This window comes from Betta splendens, chromosome 4 (genome assembly GCF_900634795.4).
Source record: "Betta splendens chromosome 4, fBetSpl5.4, whole genome shotgun sequence".
Lineage (NCBI taxonomy): Eukaryota > Metazoa > Chordata > Actinopteri > Anabantiformes > Osphronemidae > Betta > Betta splendens.
In genome coordinates this window covers 14,501,747-14,522,533 of record NC_040884.2, presented here as the reverse complement: position 1 = coordinate 14,522,533, position 20,787 = coordinate 14,501,747, and the positions used below count along the sequence as shown (strand labels likewise).

Sequence of the window (20,787 nt, the reverse complement as noted above, 5' to 3'; positions counted from 1 at the left end):
TTTCCCACTCTTCCTGTTGTCAAGAAAGGAAAAGGGATGATTAAAGAGAAATACTGTACGAAGCCTATGTCTCCACTCGCTTTTATGAAATCATGACTGTATTAAAACCTGCCAAAGGGCTTTTAATCCAGTGAGAGAGGCAGGTACTTGCTACTCTGGGAACATACAGAAACGCACTGTGTTGTGGGAATAAATGCGTGATTTACACCCACCGTTGCCATTACGCAAGACTACAGCCCCCACAGGAGACACTACTGTATTTATCCAATGTAATAAATTGGATTGATTATATTTGCTTTAATATGTTCTCACTCTCCAGCACTGTTTCCAGTCATGATGAGGAGGCAACTCTGACTCATATCTGACCGCTGGTGAAGCAAACCAACAGTCCATCTGGTCTGTTGACCTTCTCTGATGCAAAACCTGAGGTGTGCTGCATGTATGTTTGTAGTTAAAGCAAAATGTTAACGTTAGGATTTACAAATTTACATTTTATCATTACAAATTCATACCATTCACATATGAGAAAAAATTATTAAGTGTGAAAGATACTTATGTTGCCTGTCAAAGTAGTTGAGTGGAACTAAGTGGACCATTTATAATCAACCAGCTTGGCGTCGCCATAAACGTCTTCACTGTGTTTCCTAAATTATTGTTATTCTTATTAATGTATGATTTCACTAGCATTTATTGACCATTTTATGTAGTATTATGTATTCAGAATTTATTTGTATAGAAATATTGTGTGAATCGCAGAGTACTTCATCTGACAGGAAGACCTTTCAGGTGCAGCTGTTGAAGCCACCAAAATCAGTAGAAAAGCATCCGTTTTCGGTGACTGTTAAATCACCTTCACCTTTTTTCAAGTTGGAAATGAGGACTAAATTCTACACTTATTGTGGTTGGCATTCATCATTTTCATTAAATTGAGAAACACACAGATGAAGCATGTGATGAAGGTACTGTACAGATAGGGGGACACAATTTTAATGTGTATTTTTAAAATTAAAGATGATTAGGGATTATAAGGGGTTTTGCCACAGTTATGTGTTTTTCTAAACTCAGAATGCATCCATATTGTAAAGTAATGAATCACTATTATTGTTGGCAGTGCCACATATGCTACCTGTCCAGTTTCGGCACAGGAAGAGATGGGTGGAATTTAAAACGTGTTAAACTGTAAAACGTGGCATGTTACACTAAGCACATTTATCCGCGGTAGGACAAACCACCCAACCCGCCTACCTGCGCACCTTAGCCGCGGACGAGGCGCTCGCGGGCAACAACAGATCTACACATCATCCCGATGGCGCGTCCGCCTGCAAACACAGCAAGCTCCATTTGCGCGTAACCAATCCAGAGCCCGCATTCCTTCACACGGAGCCTGCCGGAGCGGAGCAAGTCGGGTCCGTTCGCACCAGCACAGACAGCGCTCGGCCACAGAGATTCACCATGGCTTCAGCAAAGAGCTGCGCGCAATTCGCGCTGTGTTTTATTCATTTGTCATTGCTGCTAGCCGGCGTGTTCTGCGACGCCGAAGCCGAGGAAGACGAGCATGCTAAGCACACGTACACGGTGGAGATGTTCAACGAGGCGGTGCCCACTGCACCCCACTTTGTCATGTTTTACGCCCCGTGGTGAGTGAACACTTACCGAGTTTGTTTCAGACACCGTTACAGCGAAAATGCGATCACGTGACCTCTGTCTCACTTTAGCATCTCTGTTATACGGTGGAAATGGGGTTAAAACAACCTGTTAATACGGGATTAGAAGTAACCGGCAAGTTAGCAGGCAAGCTAGCATGCTAACGCTGCAGAGCCTCTCCACTTGGGAAACAACCGGTGTGGCTAGCCTAGCTGCTAGGTAGCATAGCCGAACAGTTAGCTAGCTGCACTGGAGCGAATGAAAGACACTTTTCACGTTCTGGGCCTCGGTGATAACGGTTTACATGTTGACCGGGCATTAAAAATGTTTAGCCTGAGGCCATTAAAGAGTCGTTCCCCCCCTTTTCTTAGTTAGTGCAGACTTCGCATTTATCACTGTTTAAAGTTGTGCTTGGAGAAGCTGCGCTTACGTGGCACACACTGATTGTGTCAGTGCATCCAAAGTGGGGTCTGCCGTCAGAGGCTGCGAGTGTCCGCAGTTCACAATGAAATAAGGAAGTTGAGTTCGTTCATCTAATTTAACGTTCTACATAAAGTGAGTTAGTTGTAGATAAAACTTGATTTAATGTTAAAACCTTTTCCTTTATGGATCTTTCAGATAGAGTAAATCATTAAAACCTTCAGTAGTTCTCATCGCTAGAATTTATATTTCTAAGAATATAGTTATATATATATATATATATAGCACAGATGAACCATTAACATTTATACCTTTATGGAATGGGTTACAATGAATGTAACTCCACATTTTCTCTGAAAGTGAAGTTCAGAGAAGGTTTGTTCAGACAAGGTATTTGTAAATGATGGTATTTAATTATACAAATGATTTGAAAGATATATTTGACCATTAGTAAAATACTTTTTTTATACTGGCTTCTCTCACACTGACAATATATGCACTGTTTTTGTATCTGTCCAGGTGCGGCCATTGCCAGAGGTTACAGCCGACGTGGAACGAGCTGGCAGACAAGTACAACAGTATGGACGACCCCCCAGTGTACGTGGTAAAAGTGGACTGTGTTCAAGACACCAAGTTCTGCTCCAATGTCCACGGAGTTAGAGGCTACCCCACGTAAGTACAATGCTTTCCACGTTACATCTTACAAGTGTTCAGTCGTTTTTGTTGCTGATTGACAGATGTGACTTTGACCTTTATTTAGTTACCGGTGAATATTGTGTCAGTATTTTAATGGCATCCTCTTAAATGGTAGATATTGCTCAGTGCAAACACAGCTGACTCTGGGTAATGATTGACAGACACATTACAATGTCCTGTAAAGGAAATAGAAAATTGTCCATCCAAGTCAATGAGTTTCAGAGCATGAAGGTGTCTTTATATATATCAGAAAAATATCTATATGACACAGTATAATCAGTTCACTTTCATTTTTGTCTCATGTAGGCTAATGTTGTTTAAGCCAGATCAGGAGGCAGTTAAGTACCAGGGGGCCCGAGATCTGCAGTCTCTAGAGACGTGGATGCTGAAGACTCTCCAGGAGGAGCCCTCAGTGAGTGCTGTTATATTGTCTCTCTAGTATACCAACTAGTGCAACTCCAATCATGTTCATATATACTTGTGTGTCTTCTAGGAACCAGAGAGTGAACTGGAGCCTCCCAAAGCCCCAGAGCCCAAACAGGGCATGTATGAACTCACTGCTCTCAACTTTAAGACCCACATAGCCAAAGGTAAAGATGTAGTATGAGATGTGTGATAAGCTGAACAATACTTCTTGAAAGTGCCGTACTATGTAGGCAAATGAGTTTGCTTTGTGCAGCTGCATCCTGCTCTAACGGATAAACAGTTTTTTTTAACATGCTTTCAGGTTTTGGCCACACTGAGCACACTTTCTCACCCTTTTTGCCTTGATTTACATAGCATTTTAACACAAGCAGCTGAGCCACAGTCTACAACCTCAGTCAGCACAAATCAACTGTGTAACACTGGTCTACTATGACTTCATTTTTCTGGCTTTTCAGAAAATTACTACAAAAATAAATGGTGCTCACAATAAAGGTGTTGTTGAAATTACGACTGTTAAACTCTGATTTCCAGTGCTTTGATTTTGAAGTAAAAATATGGTTTATGGTTTGTGTTCAGGGTTTAAATTGAGGATAAGCTCTTGCTCATTCATTGCCTCCCACTTTCCTTAGGTGCTCATTTTATTAAGTTCTTCGCTCCGTGGTGTGGCCACTGTAAAGCCATGGCACCAACCTGGGAGCAGATGGCCACTACTTTTGAGCACTCTGAGGAAGTCAAGATAGGAAAGGTTGGTCCATCACATTGTGTCTATGTTCATGCAACAATTCATGTCAAGTAGTAAAAAAGTGCATTGCAATATGTGACATGAGTAAAATCTTAACTACAGTTTTATCACCTTGTTTTATGTGCTGTAATGTTAAGCAGGGCTCTGTTAGCTTTTCTGATGCAAACAAAGGAAGTAAAACAATCACATGGTCAACCTGACAGAACAGGATCCCCATCATATGATTATACATCTGTTTGCATTGCATTAAACACCTCTGAAACAGATTGGAAGTGTCTGTTTTTCATATGTTATAACTTATTGACTTGTGTTTAGGTGGACTGCACACAGCACTATGAGGTGTGTTCTGACAACGGCATAAGAGGATACCCCACACTGATTTTCTTCTACCAGGGAAAGAAGGTATGGAAGTAGTTTTAGACATTACTTACATTTGGCATGTAAACTCTGCATGCACGTACATTTCAGCTCACGGACTGTCACAAGACTTATCTTTAACATTTTGTTAGATTTCCTGCTAACAACCCTGTGAGGCCATTTTGTAACCCTTTCTAGGTTGTAGCAATACAATAACTGTAACTTTTCAACATCTCTTTGTATGTGCGTTTGTGTCTCTGTAGATAGAGCAGTACAAAGGAAAAAGAGACCTGGACTCTTTTAAAGACTTTGTGGACAGCCAGCTCAAGGCTGCTACTGTCGAGGAACAAGAGGAGAAACCTGATGAGCATCAAGACTCAAATGAGATCCCCACTGATGAGCCAGTCAGAGAGGAGGTAAAGGTGGGTGTGAAATGCAGAAAGAAGCTAGATTTATGTTCACCTTGTACTTCCTGGATTCTGGAGGTGCATCTTTTTACTTTCCCAAACAGAGCACATAGTGTCCAAGACAAGGCTGCTTCTATCCAAAATAAAGAACCTACTTACATTTTTGGACTAGTTATTACAACATCACCTCAACAGTCTTTTCCTTTGCTCTCTACAGTCCAACGTGTTGGTCCTGACGGAGACCAACTTTGATGAGACTGTGGCCAAGGGCATCACCTTCATTAAATTCTATGCTCCATGGTAAAAATTCCACTCTGGAACAAGTAACGTTTACATGTATTTAAACAAAATAAGTCTACGCTAGCATGTAAGTTAGATTTAACAACTGAATGGGTTAATATTTGCAATCATTAGACAATTATTATCCCAGACTTATTTTATTTCTATCAAAAAAAGGCCCTGTCTCAAATTTTTACATAAAATATTTATCAGTCTGTTTCCAGGATGTAATTGGTTTCATCCTGGTGTCTAGGTGCGGTCACTGTAAGCATCTCGCTCCAACATGGGAGGATCTTTCCAAGAAGGACTTCCCAGGCCTCTCCGATGTCAAGATAGCCAAAGTGGACTGCACTGTTGAGCGCTCACTCTGCAACAAGTACTCTGTAAGTATAGACATCAACTGTTATACTTACTATTTAAGTAAATAAAAAAAAAAACAATAAAAAACTTTTATAATGCATTTAAACCAGTTTTTACTGTATTTTAGATGTTTTTCACAGAGTTGCTGTGTTGAAGTTAATGATCCACTGAACAGCTTTTCAATTTGACTGATGATTAACAATGATAAATAAAATTCAATGTTACATTTTAAAACCTGGCTGGTATTTTTAAGTCTTAGCATAACCTGCATATTCAACACCTGGAGACAGTAATGATAAAATATTCCACTGTATGCTGGTTTAAAAATAAAAAGGAGGGTTGAGCACAAACATTCTTTCTGTCCAGGTGCAAGGGTACCCCACGTTGATCGTGTTCAGGGCGGGAGAGCAGGGCGATGAGCATCACGGTGGCCGGGACCTGGAGAGTCTGCACAACTTTGTGATGCGGCAGGCGAAAGACGAGCTGTAGGAACAGTCATGCCAGCTCCCATCACTCAGCAGCGGCCAGTAGGACACCACTCGCTCCTACACTTGCCAACTCTCTCTTACTCTCTCTCCACTCGGGATTATCTTCACAAAGGAGTCAGCCAGCGATGGACTGAAGCCACTATTCTTTGGTGTTCAAAGACAAACTGATTCAGTAAAGTATTTGGGATATGAATGTATTTCTCATTGCTGGTGTCTTAACCTCAGATCTCCTTTTTAGGGAGAACACTGTTCTGCTGGTTGGGTGTGCAAATGAAGTAATATGTCTGACAACCACTTTACAAGCACTGGTCAATCAGTCACTGAATGACAAATATCCTACTTCCTACCTACTTTAAAAACAAAAACATTGTTTCTGACCTACTTCCTGTAGCTGTTTGAATTTTATTTTGTTTTATTTCATTTTTATCATCAATCATAATTTTTATGGTACTGCCACTTATAAGATTGTTTGCTTTGTGTCACCCACATAAGCGAAGTGTTAAGTTGACATACTTCCTGTCCACGCCATTAATGGCCTATCAGACTTAACTCTCAGGGAAACACCCACGCAGACTAGAGGGGGCAGTTTATGGAGGCTTCATTGTTGTACCAGGAGTCTGACTTGCCAAAGGGACATTACTTCAGATCAGATTACTTTGTTTTTTTTTTTGTAATGTCACAAAAATGTTAAAGATCTTATGGTCCAGTCAAACAAAAAAAAAATCTTCCCATTCCTGTATAACAGCCGCAACATTATTTTACTCCTAATGTTGTAACTGACCTGGACAGGGCACATTCTAACTGACTTATCCCTCTACATTTGGCTTTAAGGATCTCAGGCCTGACCCATGTTGCTTTAAATTTCTATAATTACTTCTGGTTTATTGTCTTTTTGGCGTGAAATGTTATGTTCTCTTCAGTGTAGCACAAAAATGTGAATGCAAAAATTAGTGCTATAATTCTCAAACTGGGGTTGGATTTTGTCAGTGTTGGGGAACCAGCTGGTGCAGCAGAAAAGGCTTGTGGGTAGTTTTATTAATAGAATGAAGAAATTATTTTTCTTGCACAGGAGAATATTCTACTTGGATTGGGGCACTAAATGCTTACTCAACTTTTTTTTTGGCTTGGTCATGTTGCTATTTTACAATCAGTCTTCTGTGGTTAGACAAAGTATCTGTGAAAACTCTTACAAACTCCAGCTCAGGGTCAGGTGGTCGTTGTGATTTGTGACCTTTTTTGATTGAATACAGGGTATAGCAGCTTCGTACAGCTGCTCCTGGTCAAATAATATTTCTAGATCTAGATTTCTAGGCCATCATAACAATCAAAGACCTAAATGAAATATGTTGCAACACACCTACTGCTGGGTTTCAATTCTCTCCAGTGAACTGGACATTGATTACTAAATGCACTCCAAAAGAGCATTATTGGTCTGGTTTTTTAAGCATTGCTTTTAATAATAAAACTGACATTTGTTAGTCTGTTGATGACTAACCCAACTTTTGCTCATGTTCTTCGAGCCAGGTTAAAAGCTCTGTGCATCAAGAACTTTATCTATTTTCTAACCCACGTACACAAACAGTCAGACACAACAGGTTTTGTTTGTCAAAGTAAAAGTTTTTATGGATAGTACATAGTCTAAAAACTCCAGTGACAGTGCTTTGTGTTTTTCTTGGGTTGTGCACTGCCCATTTGTTTGTTGTACAAAAGGCTGAGTAAAAGCAAATTGTAACATGAGATTTCATACTTTTTCAAAAATAAGTTTGTACTTTCATTTTGTTCTTGCATCTGTCTGTTAATACGGTATGTGATTTTGTTTTTAATAAAAGGTGCAATAAATAAGCTGAGAATGTACAAGTATTTACAGAAAACAGTCTAAACATGATCACAAATGTAAACAGCAGCTTACCAGAGGTATATTTTGTAATTTATGATGGTTAGGCACACAAGCTACTTTGATTCTTACTGGTATTAGTTTGCCATTAAAATACACTCTAAAAAAAGACCCAAAGTCATTCAAAGCTCACAGTAACAAAGATGTCGCCACTGGACACAGATCTCCATCAATTCTACCTTCAGGGTTGAAAAAGAAATAAAAGAAACTTGATGTCGAACCCGACGTGACGGCTGTTTTTGACTGGCTAAATGTTTTTTCCACGATCTCTTGATGGGTTGTCAGGGGTGGAAACGTTTGTGAACTCTGCGAGTACAGCGACGTGGAAGTGCGGTGCGTCGGAGGGATAAGGCCGTATTCTTCCGTGTTTCTGAGAAAAAACAGGAGTCCAGCCGCGACGCGCTTCGTGTTGAATCAGCCTGGTGAATCGCAGCTCAACGTGAGCCTGGCAAATATTGACACGGACGATATTTGGAGTCGTGCACTACTAAAATAGTCTGTGGTCACTTTGGTTCAGTTCATATTATATTTTAGGAAGGCAAATATGGCTTGTGAAAAAAAAGACGAAGGAAATATGAATCTACTAACTCCAATGTATTATTCATTTAGTATTAGACTGACACCGAAGGCTAGGTTTGTATTTGCCCACCTGACAAACATTTCGACATGTTTCCTGTCATTTGACCAGGTGATGTCATTGACGGCTTGGCTTGCTGCGACTACCATCCAGGGTCGTGTTCTGTAGATGCGAAGTTATTCAAACCTCCTCTAAGAACTAGTTCTTTTTTTATGAGAGGAGAAGAGAACGTAAAGCAGCACTCTGACCGGCCCCACAACTCTTCAGTGAGGCCCTCGGCCTCTCAGGGAGAAGCTGCAGCAGCCTCTTCATAAACACGTGATATACAGACTGTGACTCTCCTTCGTGCACCATGCGCACACACAGGCATTCATGAAGTGAAGACACCTCTCCACAGCCGAAGGAGCAGATGACGGGGGCTCAGTGGGTAAAGTTGCCTCTAGGTGACAACCGTCCGCTCATTTTACCTCAAACCCCTCTTGTTCTCTCAGACCGAGGTTTCCGTTGTAGCGGTGGAAGCAGATCTTAAAAGGTGGATAATCCTTTGGGCCAGAAACCGGGTTCTGCTTGAAGTCTACCTCACCCAGGAGTCACTGGTGCCTCCACAGCCCTTTGCCAGCCCATCTTTACGCCTTTAAGCTTTCCAGGTCGTCGGCCGGCGTCAGTGGCAGCCGCAGGCCCGCACCACCATGTTCTTGTATTTCTTCAGTATGACGTTGGAGTTGTCGTCGAAGTAGAGCACGGAGATGGCGTGCAGCTTGGTGGGGGCGCAGCATGGCTTCGGGACGTTCTCTGGGTTCATCAGGTGTACCTGAAAATCACAGCAGATGCTTCAATAAAACACAAGTACAGTGGAGTAGCTTCTATCCAAATGCACTTATAGGTTTTATACTGCAGGATACACAACCCAGCGGCCTTAAAGGGACCTTGAAGTTCAAGGAAATCAAGTAAACTAGATTACTATTGTACATTATTGTAAGAAATCAGTTTTTAAGAAGGTTGCTTAAATTATAGAACCAGAAGCCAAAAAGCACACTACATTTCCCACAATGCAGTGGTAACTTTTGATAGACTCGCCGTGGCGTCACCTCAACATGATCAGGATAAACTCAAAGCTACAACAGCTGGATGTGAGACGGTGACCTACAGTAGGACGACCGAGGCCGAGGTCTTACCAGTGTCTGCACAATGGCGTGGTTGGTGGCGTTCATGTGTGCGTTGAGGGGGAAGGAGCACTCTCCATCACAGTAGTTGGCCGCGTAGCCCTCGGGAGCAATGATCCAGTCCTTTAATCCGAGCGAATGAAATCAAACAGGACAAATGAGTAAATCATAAGTAATAACATCTGCTGTGTTGTCCCACGGCTTCTAGAGGAACCTCTGTGGGGCAAATCCCCGCTCACGTTTCTGAACCTCGCTTCCTCTCTTGGACATCTCTCCCTGTTTTATCTCTTCCTGTCCTCTACCTCTGTTGGGGTTCCTGTGCGTGTGGCTCTGTGCTCGTGTGCTCCCTCTAGATGTCAGTGCTGCGTTGATGACATGATGTGGAATGATGTCCAACCCCGCCCCGTCGTTTGATCCCACTCTCAGTGATGAGACCCGTCAAACTGTCACCTCTGACCTTTGACCTGCGTGTGTCACTGTTACCTGCCAGCCGAGCTCGCTGAAGCTGACGTAGAGCTCGTGTCGCCTGCACGCCGTCTTCTGATCGCTGCTGTTATAATCTGCAACACAGCGGCACATCGTGTCACACACGCACAATCTGAATGCTGCCGTACGTGGTCCTTTACACGAGTGACGGGACCGCGGCAATTAAAGCACGCGAAAGTGACGCACTGCATCTAGAATCCTGGGAGCAGAAGAATAACAGAGAACGCCTGGCGTAATGCGCTGGGCGGAGGCGCATACGAGGGTGTCGGCCCGAGCGCGGCCACAACTGCTCGTTAGAGCGGCCGCGGCGCCGTGCGCGCTTCACACGCATCTGCTGCCAATTCATCAGGAGACAGTCCAACGTGGCCGAGACCGGTGGCACGGGTCGACAGGCGGCTGCAAACCGGCCCAGGTTCAGGTCTGGTGCCTTTAAAGCCACGGAGGTCTGAAGGCTGAAGTCAGGACGGTGACACCAACTTGTCAATTAATTTCCATTTAGTTTTTCTTTACAAATAGGTGAGAGACACAGTGACAGGAATGATGTCGCCTGCTGTGTGGACAGACACACAGACACTTAGCGGCCCTTGAGTAAATCCTCCAGTCCAATGATTTTAATTGCAGCTGGTCGTCGGTTTGCACATTCTCACATCGCAGAGTTAAGTATAAATCTGTTAACCAACTGTTCTGGCAGAAAACCTCACAGCACTTGTGTATTTTTGCTATTTTGGACTCCTCTTCTACCCTGGAAGAGGCGACAATAACTTCACACAGCAGCCTGGATCCGATGAGCGGTAGCCTCGTCTATTGGAACCAACGCTGTGTATTAATACACATGAATAGAGGAGCCTATACAGAATGTTCAGACGCATATCTGCGCACGCAAAGCGCACGGTGTGTTTGGGTTTGTTCCGTTTTTTTTCCACACAAGCGTGTGTTTAATCCTGTCAGTGACACAGAGTGAGTCAGTGGAGTGTAGACGGGGGTTTGTCACCCACAGCCGCCACCCAGCAACTCGCCAACAGCAGCCTTGTTTAGTTAGCTGGACACACACACACACACACACACACACACACACACACACACGCACACGCACACGCACACGCACACGCACACGCACACGCACACGCACACACACGTGCACACGCGCACACACGCACACACGCACACACACACACACACACACACACACGCACATGCACACACACGTGCACACGCGCACACACGCACACACGCACACACACACACACACACGCACACGCACACACACGCGCGCACACGTGCACACGCGCACACGTGCACACGCGCACACGCGCACACACGCACACACACACACACGCACACGCACACACACACGCACACGCACACACACACGCGCACACACGCACACACACACACACACTTCATTTATTTGCCTCTATCATTCATAACCCCACAAACATGCAGGCACACACTCACAGGCGCACACAAACGGGCTGATGTTTGTCTGGTGAACGGCCCAAAACCACTTAGCCACTCATCAAAAGGGGAAAGTTGTAATTTGAGTTCGCCAGCGCTAGTTGCATTAAGATTTCATCATCGAGTCGAAGTTCACCCTGAGCAGACGCGCAGACTGCACGGCCCAGACCCATGTGTTTTGTCTGGACTCATCTCAAGCATCTAAAAGAGACTCCGAGGGGAGAGCGAGCTGGATGCTGGATTCATCTCGCGAGGGGAAAGAGGGACCTGGAAACGGTTTCTGGGCGTAAAATGCGCAGGTGTTCCCAGTAACGTTTAAGGGCATCCAGCCGTACGAGAAATGAAAGGCGCCGCGCTGCTTGTAACAGTCGGTGGACGGGGGTGGGGTCAAAGGGTCGTCTGGAACCGTGGGACCCGGTCAGGTGTTTCCCCCCGCTCCTTCCTGTCCAATAGGAAGCGCAGCTCCTCTGGGCGTCTGCTCATGTGCTCACACGGCGTGGACGTGGGCTCAGGCGCGGATGAAACCCTCGGATACCTGGTCCGGCCGCCGTCCGGCCTTCCTCCCCGTGGACCGAGTGACCCGCCAACGTCCGCAGCAGCTGAGAGCGTTTGGATTAAACAGAGTCAACAAGCCCTTCCTACACCGACTGCTGCGTGATGGATAGATTTGTATTACAACTTTTCTATTTGATTTTAGTGTGCACAGGAAACATCCAAGGAGAGAGGAAGTGGGCTGTGGAAAGGAGAAGGCTGATTGGCTGAGGGGCCTGGCTGACCTGACGTGACCTCGAGGTGACTTCGACAGACAGTCACAGCCTAAATGTACTGCGATGGACAAGTGGAATTAAAAAGTCTGTTCCTGTTATGAGGTGATATAAATCCTACAATGCTTCACTTCAATCTCTCGTCGTAGATCCCAGGCTTTCAGGAGCGTATTGCCTTTTCATCCTTTCTCGACACACAAGTCATTTTTCCTTGCACCTCTCTTCAAAGCCATTTACACTCTGTGGGTTTCTTTAAGCGGAATAAAGCTGATATTTACTGTGGGCTTTCATTTAGTGTAAAAGCCCAGATCTGTGGTGCCCATAAACCACATCTCCCCTTCCTGCCTGTAAAAATTTTATGCCACACAGCTACTGCTATTAGGCTCCCATTCATTTCTTTTTCCTTGACAGAGAGCGGAGAAAAACCTACCACATTATGATTATTAGACCATGTTGCGCACTACTACTACTGATATCTAATTATAAAAACTAAAATCTACATGTGTATTTAAAATAACTTTACAAAAAATAGACCTCTCTCTTCCCACTAAATATTTGTACATTACATGGAAAGAAATAAGTATTTGTTTTAATAACGTGGTGATGTGGACGGAAATGGAAGCCGTGGTTCTGGTCCATATAGTGTTCAGACTGGAAATGTTTCTCTTAGAGTGCATAGACAAACAGGCATTTGATCATGTGACACTAAAACCCATAGACGCTCTATATACTCTCTGTCTGTGTCCTGGACTCGTGTTAACCCGTCGCTGCACTGCCTGCCATTCATTCACCAGCCATAGGCTAAAGGTGGCCTTTCTCATGTCATAGTGATGATACAACAGCCCAGGTGTCCCACCAAGGAGCTATGTGAGTTTTACATTTGCATGTTCAACACAGGCCACAGTCTCTCCAACCGCTTCTCTAAGTCCATGCTTTGCTCCTGTAATTTCTCAAATCAGGACTCATTTTGGACCGAAAAAAGATTTGCAGCGTTTACACTAGCAATTACACAAAGTGCCGTCGAGGCCGCCGCCATGACGGAGCCCTCGGTGCTATACGGACCATGGTTAAAATAAAATCAGGGTCCTCAAGCCAGAATAAAGGAAGAAGGAGCGAGTCCCAACGGCCGTGAGGAGATGAAAGGAGGACGTCACCGGTGCCGCTGACGGCGCTCCTCCCTCCACCACCACTTACTACTGGAGTTTATCTTTCTTCCTGTCTTTCATCACAGGGGTTATTAAACCCTGCGAGGGAGCTCTGCCACGTCTAATTACTCCAACGGTAAACAAAAGGTCGGGCGGGGAAGGCGGTCGAAGAGGACGAGGGAGGGGGAAAGAGGCAGATGAAAAAACAGAGCCGGCCGAGCACCGCGTTATTATAATTCTTTAAGCGATACTGTTAGCGCGGTCAGTCTTTTAGTTATGCAGCTAATGACTGGCTGGGCCTAATTACAGGCCGCCCTTCGCTGCAATGGGATGTGATATTCCTTCCCAGATGGTTGTTAACTTCCCCCGCAGCCAAAGCCCAGCCCGAGTCCCATTACCTCCCTTCTTCGCCCACAAAACCCCAAATTACCTTTAAAGGTGTTGCATTGTTCTTTTGGCAAAGTACACGGCAGCATTTTCCACCGCGCACACATCAGGCAACACCCAGAGGGGGTGGAAGCGTCCTGCTGACAGAAATATTCACGCATGCTCCTCTGAGCTTACATCTGAGGGAGAAGAGCATTTTAAAAAAAAGCCCACTTTGCCCAACAGTTGCTTAAAAAGACACAAATCGTCTGCTTCTATGGGGGAAAAAAAACTAAAAAGTTGATTTATTGCTGATTTATTACACAACGGTGTAATCGCACAATTATCTAACTAATAATGCAGAAATGTATTTGGCTGAATTTGTCATTCGTAGTCATCTGGAAAACATTTGATAGCACATGTCGTACAACTGTGAAAATGAGAAAATAAAAGCCCAAAGCTCAAAGGGAATAACGTTGGGAAAATAAAGTTTTCCAGTTAAAGTGCTTTTTTATAACATTAGCAGACTGAGAAAGACCTCTAAATAATTAAAACAATCAAAATGTTATGGGACAAAATGGGCTGTGACGTCTTAAATTGTTGCAAGTGGCACCGAACTGATGGAGAGACGCTAAATGGGGCTCTGCTCAACCAGACAGGTCGGCAGTGTGCGACTCGGGCATATTTTTAGAAAACACACAGATTGCACGCTAGAGCAATTAAAAACAAACACGCCGGCGCTTTCTGGCGTCAGATCTGATGTTTTTCGCTCCTCAACGAGCATCAGGGTGAATTATCGGTGAAATGCTACCTTTTAGTCTGAGCCGCGGTGGCCTGAATTGATGTACTGTAGTTCTGGGGCCAAACTGAAAAAAAAGGGGGGTGGGGGTGGCGGCGGGGGGGGGGGGGGGGGTCAATGTCCACATTTTGTTTCTCCCCGCGAGAGCGCAGAGAGACGGATGCTCCACATCCATCCTGTCCTCCTCCCCGTCTCTGGAGTGCGTGATGCCGTATTGAAACCATATGCCCTCCTGGATTCCTGGCGGATCCTCCCCGTCCCGTCCAGAACCAGCAGGCCGCCGCACGCGGACACCGGGCCGGAGCGAGGTTGGTGGTGGTGTTGGGGGGGGGGTCCCTGCTTCCTGTGCAGGATCTAAATATTTACACTCCCGGCCGTCCCGAGTGGCGAGGCGCAGAGGTCTTGATGTTTTGGGTTATGTAAAGTCCAAAATGGCCTATTTAACAGATTGTCCCTGTTGTGAGGCTGAAGCAGATCGCGGACAGACCACCGTCTAATCTAATTTGAGTCGCGCAGCAGACGGTCTAAAACTGCCATTTCGTTCGCCTTTCACGCGAGACGACATCCAGTCCAGCACCGCTAACCCACATTGTGAGCACATGTGCGCTCCGCCGGCGCATCTTCAAAACGTCTCGAGCCAAAGGTGACAGCTGGGGCGAAGCAGCGAGCGCGCGCTACGCTAACGTCCCGGAGCAGCGCAAACGGCCCGTCTTTGTTCTCTGTTATGTCAGGCAGCGCTTTCATCTGAGCGCAATTACTGAGAAAAAGCCCCGCGGGATTTCAACCTGCAACCCCGGCTGCTACCCGTGAAGACGACCCCAGGTCTCACCTGCAGAGAGGACGAAATGACCCGTCCTTCTTAAAAGGCGTCCACACAGAAAGCACCAACCTTCAAATGCACTCATTTCCAGACACGCATAGAGGTGTTCGGCCGCTGCAGACGTTAGTCACTGCTGCACGCGCGGATCGCAGCTCGCACGCAGCTTTGAAGCAGCGCCCTGAGCCGTGAAAGGCTTAATATTAACACGATACTTCACGTGTCATATTAGCCCAGGATCAGGCCCATATTAACAACAGGCTCCCTGAGAGGCAGCTTTATGGAGCGCGGCGGCGCACAATGAGGCCTCACAGAGGCAGCTCCTGTAAAGTCTGGCCAGAGCTCCACAGCAGGTGAGAGGCAGGGGTTTCATTTAATGCTGGAAGCTTAATAACGCGGGCCATTTACCTGCCCATTACGTCATGTGCTGCAGAGAAGGAGGAACAGGGTATGAGGTCACCCCGTAGGACGGATTTGCCATGTGAAATATCGTTCACCAGCACTTGATGCCGCTCGTAATGCTTCTCTCATTATTAGCAGTGTTTGCTTTTCACTTTGCCTAATTCACTTTCTACATCTTGCCTGGACGAGCACGATATTCTCAGGCGACGCTGCAGATTCAGAGGGGCACCGGTGAAAAGGGGAAAAAAGAGAGGAGGTTTTGGACTTGATCGCTACGCTGGGATTTCTGTCTGACGGGAGCTGATTAGTGCGACGGAGCTGAAGTCAGGTCCAATTCATCAGAGGACGACTCACGCGCAGCCTCCGGACACGTGCTGCTCCTCTGCTCTCAGGTTAGACGCGCGCTGGGGTCGGATTTGATCCCCGACCCGGGTTGAGGTCCGGTGCCGGTGCTGCTGGCTCACCTGCTGGGCCCGGCCCTCTGGATCCCTCCTGCGGCTGCGTGGATCGGTTGCGGTTCTGCTGCCGGCGTTTGCCCCCGGTGGAACGGGCCGCGCGGACCCGCACCTCGCTGACTTTGAAGAAGGCCACCATGAACGGCTGCTTCTCCAGGGGCCCGGCCCGGCCCAGGAGCCCCACCTCCTTGAAGCTGACGCTCTGTCCTGTTTGAAGACACAAAACCCCGGGGTCCAGTTTGCTACTAACGTCAGTGCATTATCAGAGTGACGTGGAAATGAAGATCTCACCGCTGCTGGTTTCCACGCTGACCTGCAGGCCCAGGTTGTGGACCGGGCTCATCACCCACAGGTTGCTGGTGGCGGTGATGTCGAACTCCAGCCACCCCTCCTGAGCGGCCCATAACCTGCGCGACTCCAGCAGGAACAGGTCCGCCTCTCTGAAGGTCAGGGAAGAGAGCTCAGGTGAAAGATCGCCCGATCAAGCGGACCAGACAAAACCCAAGCAGTCGTCAGCGCAGTAGAAAGTGCCGCTGGGAGCTGGGAGCTCTTAGCTTTGTCAGGGTAACGGTATCATAACAACATGACAGGAAGATGGATAGCTGCTCTTAAAAAAGCGCCGGGATACACTTTATTGTGCTGCGCTGTAGATTTGACCATGCACTCGACCTCTCTCGGGGACGAGGAAGAGGAAGGACTTAAAGCTTTGGGACTGCGCCACGGGTATGTTTATATCATTTACAACGCTTCGCGTCATCTTCGTCGGGGGAAAATCGGGCTCCGGGAGCGGGGGCTTGGGTGAAAAGAGAGGGAAGAGCGAGTGATAAGAGGGTCCACGGTCCCGTCGGCCCATTACGGGGGTCACGCTCGCCCAGGAGTTTGGAGAATGCCCCTGCAGTCACGCGTCGGCGACCCCGTTCGCTGCTCATTAGCTTGTTGGAGCGTTGCTCAGCTGAAACAAGGCCACGTCACAGGGACGACTACCTGCTGTAGAACGGGCCGACTGCCTGCTTAAATGAACTGGAATAAAAAGGTTACAGGTCAAAGTTGTGTTTTTCTGATACAATAAATCTCCTTTATAAGTCTTGTCAGTGGCTGTAAAAAGTTTTTAACACCAGGTGGGAGAGAGGGGTCTGGCTTTCACATCTGCTTGGAAAGTGGATTTGTGCTGTAAGATGATGACAACAAGTCTGTTAAGACAATAACTATTCATAATCGCAGTACGATTGCTGCTCAATTAAAACCAGCTTTCTGTCCTTCGACGCCTCATGCGTCGTGCTGCATTCTGGCCATGGTGATGTGTCACATTCTTTGCCCGCTGTGAGTGAAACCACCCCTGTTCGATCAGATGCAAAGCACAACGGCGCGGAGCTAATTAAGCGCTCTGCGGTTGCGGCTCAGAGGCTTTTATGGGAAAAGGAGGCGCGGGAAAAGCTAACGGGCTCCCTGCTGTGTGGCCGCTTTACCAAAGGTGCAAAACGGGGAAAAACATTATTATTATTATCTTGGATGAATGAAACTCATCTTTTTTTCCAGACTAAGGAGATTTATGCCAAATCCAAACCAGTCCCAACGAAACGTGCTCCGTTTCCTCGCTGGACACGTGGAGCGCCGTAAATTCACACCTACGGCTCGTAGCATAAACACAGAGCAGCGCTTTTTCTCCGCCCAATTGTGAACCATCCAGGGTGTAATTTACTTCAAGGTAAAAAACCTGTCCTGCAATAATACTGAAATTGGAGATATATGGACCCTTTAATCTCCAAATATCTCCAAAAATAAAAGGCTTTACCTTCAGGCTGCCGAGCACAAACCGGCCCCTTGTAGGAATAAAGGAATGCAGAAAATAAGCAGCTCTTAATACGCGTAGAAAACTATAGTGCTGCTTTCACAGGCGTCCTGACGTTATTGATCTGCAGCGGCCATTTTTACCTCGAGATGGCCATGGCCCAAACTCATTCTACTGGGTATCTCCCAGTCTCCACATGTGATGCAAAGTCCCAGTTTACACAGTAAAACCGTGCAGTGGTTTCACTTCAGGCGTTCAAATGCAGATTTTTTTAATTAGGGTCAAAAATGGTGGCTTTTTGCGCGGGCGCTACCTGTCAGGGTGCTCCTTCAGCACCTGGTAGACCTTGAGCAGGAAGGTGTCGTTGTGGAAGGCCAGGCTCACGCACTCCTTGTAGAGGCGGAACTCCGCCGCCGTGACGGCCTCGCCCTCGGGGATCTGCGAGGGGTTGAACTTGAACTCCTTGTGGTGACGCCGCTGCGGAGACAGCTCCCTGTCGTGCTCCACTGTGGGACGGAAGCAAACGCACGGCGTCATGACGTTGTCCACACACAGACAGAAACAGAACAAAGTCGTGCTTTGATTGCGTGTATAATTAGGCATCTTAGCCATTGTTGTTGACCTTCGCTTGGCTTCATCCTTGTTGCAGACGCTCAGCTGAGGTCGACCATAGAGGCCTTTAAAATGTTCACGTGATTTATAGTTAAGGTCTAATAGGTTTTGTGGCTTCCAGTTTCCCTAAATAAATCCCTGTTGTCATCAGTCCAGAAGCAAAAGCCCATGATTTCTTTTTTTTTTGGTGGCAGAGGACGTAAAGACATTCTGTGACCACTTCACACAGCGTGAAATGACAAAAACCAACAAATGCGCTCCCTCCTATGTTTTAAATGCAATATGAGCCATAATGATAATGTGCTCTCAGTTCCTGTCGCAGCTGGAGGTTTTTCTCCCACAGCAAAGGAGGCTGCAGAGGCAACACACACACACACACACACACACACACACACACACACACACACACACACACACACACACACACACACACACACACACACACACACAGAGGGAAACCAATAGAGGGCCGTGATGAATACAATTAGAAGGTTGTGTACAGAAATATACAAGCAGCTGAGAAGTAAATGCAGCACAGTCGTACTGCTCTTACACTCCTGCTGACTTAAACACTTCATCGTATGCTATATACTACCATCATCATCATCATCATCATCATCATCATCATCATCATCATCACTCTGGCTGGAAGTGGAGAAGTGGAGACAAACTGGGAAACAGGAAATATACTGTAACAAATAAACAGGTGAAAGTGGAACATGGTGGCTGCGTTTTAACAGATATATCCTTTTGTTTTGAAGCTGATACTGTCATAAGCCCAAACCTGAGGGAACACCAGTTTGGTTCTTGTACCTGAGCCAGCCACGTCAAAACTTTCCGGTAATTTTATGATGTGGGGACCCGCCCAGAATGGACCAATGACACAGTTTGTTCCCCTGCATCACGGCTGAACAGAAAATTGTGTTGATGTGAGAACGCTGGAACCAATCAGGCTCTCGCTGCAGTGCCAGCCCCACCTCGTACCCACACCCAGGAAGGTCGGGTCAAAGCGGGCCTCATCCCCCAGATGTAACAAAATGACATAAACGCCCCGCGTCAGCGCGGAGCGGGGGATCGCGCCGTTTAGCCGGACGTCTGATGGAAACCGAGCGAGGGTGGAATCAAACGAACGTGTCGGGTTGCGACGGCGCCGCTTCTGCCGCTCGGCGCTGCGAACACTTTCCGCTGAGCAGCAGGACACCACCTATCGTGAACAACGTGCTATTCACATCAGCGCCGCGGCGATTTCTATCACATGTGACAGTGGCCGTTTCATCATCCGGCTCCGCGGGCTGCCCACACACACACATGTCACAGTAGATGTGTGTGATACGGAGGCCGGGCCTGTGCTGAAGGGTGAATAGATCAGCTGAGCTTGTGTGTCTGTGCGCGGAGGCCTTCAGCAGAGGTCATGCTACTCTAAATGACTTTACAACGCTCCCCTCAACACCCCCGGGCTTTGAGACCGACAGCTAGAAACTTTATATTCCCTGTTTGGGAATATACTGACTTTTCTTGGCACCAGGACTCTTTGATAAAATGTAGGCAGCGAGGAGTTTTACGTAGCTAATATTTACTACATGTGCTGCAAGAAGCCGGAAGAGCTGAGGTCCAGTTTTCTCTGCCTTCCTGCCATTTCAGCACAGGTTTGTTGCGCTTCACAAAGAGAACGGAGCTGATTTTTAGCCTTTAAGGCGTTTATGGGTTGTGTGCGACATCACGTGAACGCGCCTTGAAACGCTGTGTAGCCAGTGTTAATAGTCTGGTCCTGTAGCAGCTTCCTGTGTTCGCTAAAAACATTCTGATCCTGCAGAAAAGTGGTTTGACTGGGCTAAAACAAGTCTCTTCTAGCCAGAACTAAAGAAGGACTAAAACACTGAGAGCAGCCAACGTCTCGCATCTCACGTCGCTGTCGTCTTGCGAAGCAGCCTGGGAACGCGGTCTCAGCTTGAAATTCAATTGGAATCCGCAGAGTCCTCGCATCAGAATCAAAGGCGAGCGCTCGCACGACATGTACAGGGAAGAGCTTAACCTCTGGGCTAATCTACCGTGATGGGAGCTCGGAGACAGGAACACGCAAAAGGGAAAGAGTCAGGTTTGGATGACGCGGGGAGGAAATCACGCGGAGTGATTCCAAAGATGGGGAGAGAGTGATTACGATAATCAGAGCAGCGGTGCACAATGGAAACTACAGGAAAAGTGTTTATGGGTCATAAATGTGTGAACACCAATACGTGGGCGTAT

General features: G+C 46.6%; 3 protein-coding genes across 4 annotated transcripts in view; 2 read left to right on the top strand and 1 right to left on the bottom strand.

Moving 5' to 3' along the window:
* The window catches only part of fen1 (flap structure-specific endonuclease 1), a 210,552-nt gene that overhangs the window by 119,267 nt on the left and 70,498 nt on the right, over positions 1-20,787 (top strand). The gene's annotated exons all lie outside the window — the stretch shown is intronic.
* txndc5 (thioredoxin domain containing 5) lies at positions 1,317-7,661 on the top strand. 2 transcript variants are annotated; one of them, XM_029146791.3, is made up of 10 exons: positions 1,317-1,637; positions 2,584-2,736; positions 3,067-3,172; positions 3,254-3,350; positions 3,816-3,931; positions 4,244-4,330; positions 4,549-4,701; positions 4,910-4,992; positions 5,225-5,354; positions 5,698-7,661. In XM_029146791.3, the coding sequence occupies exons 1-10, from the start codon at positions 1,453-1,455 to the stop codon at positions 5,818-5,820; spliced, it is 1,233 nt and encodes a 410-aa protein (XP_029002624.1). In that variant the 5' UTR covers positions 1,317-1,452; the 3' UTR covers positions 5,821-7,661. The 2 variants fall into 2 exon arrangements, with proteins under 2 accessions (XP_029002624.1, XP_029002623.1); XM_029146790.3 differs by having other exon boundaries at positions 4,549-4,707.
* The window catches only part of bmp6 (bone morphogenetic protein 6), a 26,995-nt gene continuing 12,678 nt past the window's right edge, over positions 6,471-20,787 (bottom strand). The window contains exons 2-7 of the mRNA XM_029146788.3: positions 18,245-18,437; positions 16,434-16,582; positions 16,152-16,349; positions 9,937-10,013; positions 9,466-9,576; positions 6,471-9,101 (exon numbers count right to left, since the gene is read on the bottom strand). Coding sequence (XP_029002621.1) covers positions 8,952-9,101; positions 9,466-9,576; positions 9,937-10,013; positions 16,152-16,349; positions 16,434-16,582; positions 18,245-18,437 — 878 coding nt within the window. The 3' untranslated portion in view covers positions 6,471-8,951. The remainder of the gene's footprint in view (positions 9,102-9,465; positions 9,577-9,936; positions 10,014-16,151; positions 16,350-16,433; positions 16,583-18,244; positions 18,438-20,787) is intronic.

What these genes read in the sequence shown, in the direction of transcription:
- txndc5 (XM_029146790.3), top strand. Translation starts at nt 1,453, where the DNA reads ATGGCTTCAGCAAAGAGCTGCGCGCAATTCGCGCTGTGTTTTATTCAT. An exon ending in CTCTCCAGGAGGAGCCCTCA is followed by an intron (nt 3,173 to 3,253) that starts GTGAGTGCTGTT and finishes TGTGTCTTCTAG; the next exon opens with GAACCAGAGAGTGAACTGGA. An exon ending in ATTAAATTCTATGCTCCATG is followed by an intron (nt 4,993 to 5,224) that starts GTAAAAATTCCA and finishes CCTGGTGTCTAG; the next exon opens with GTGCGGTCACTGTAAGCATC.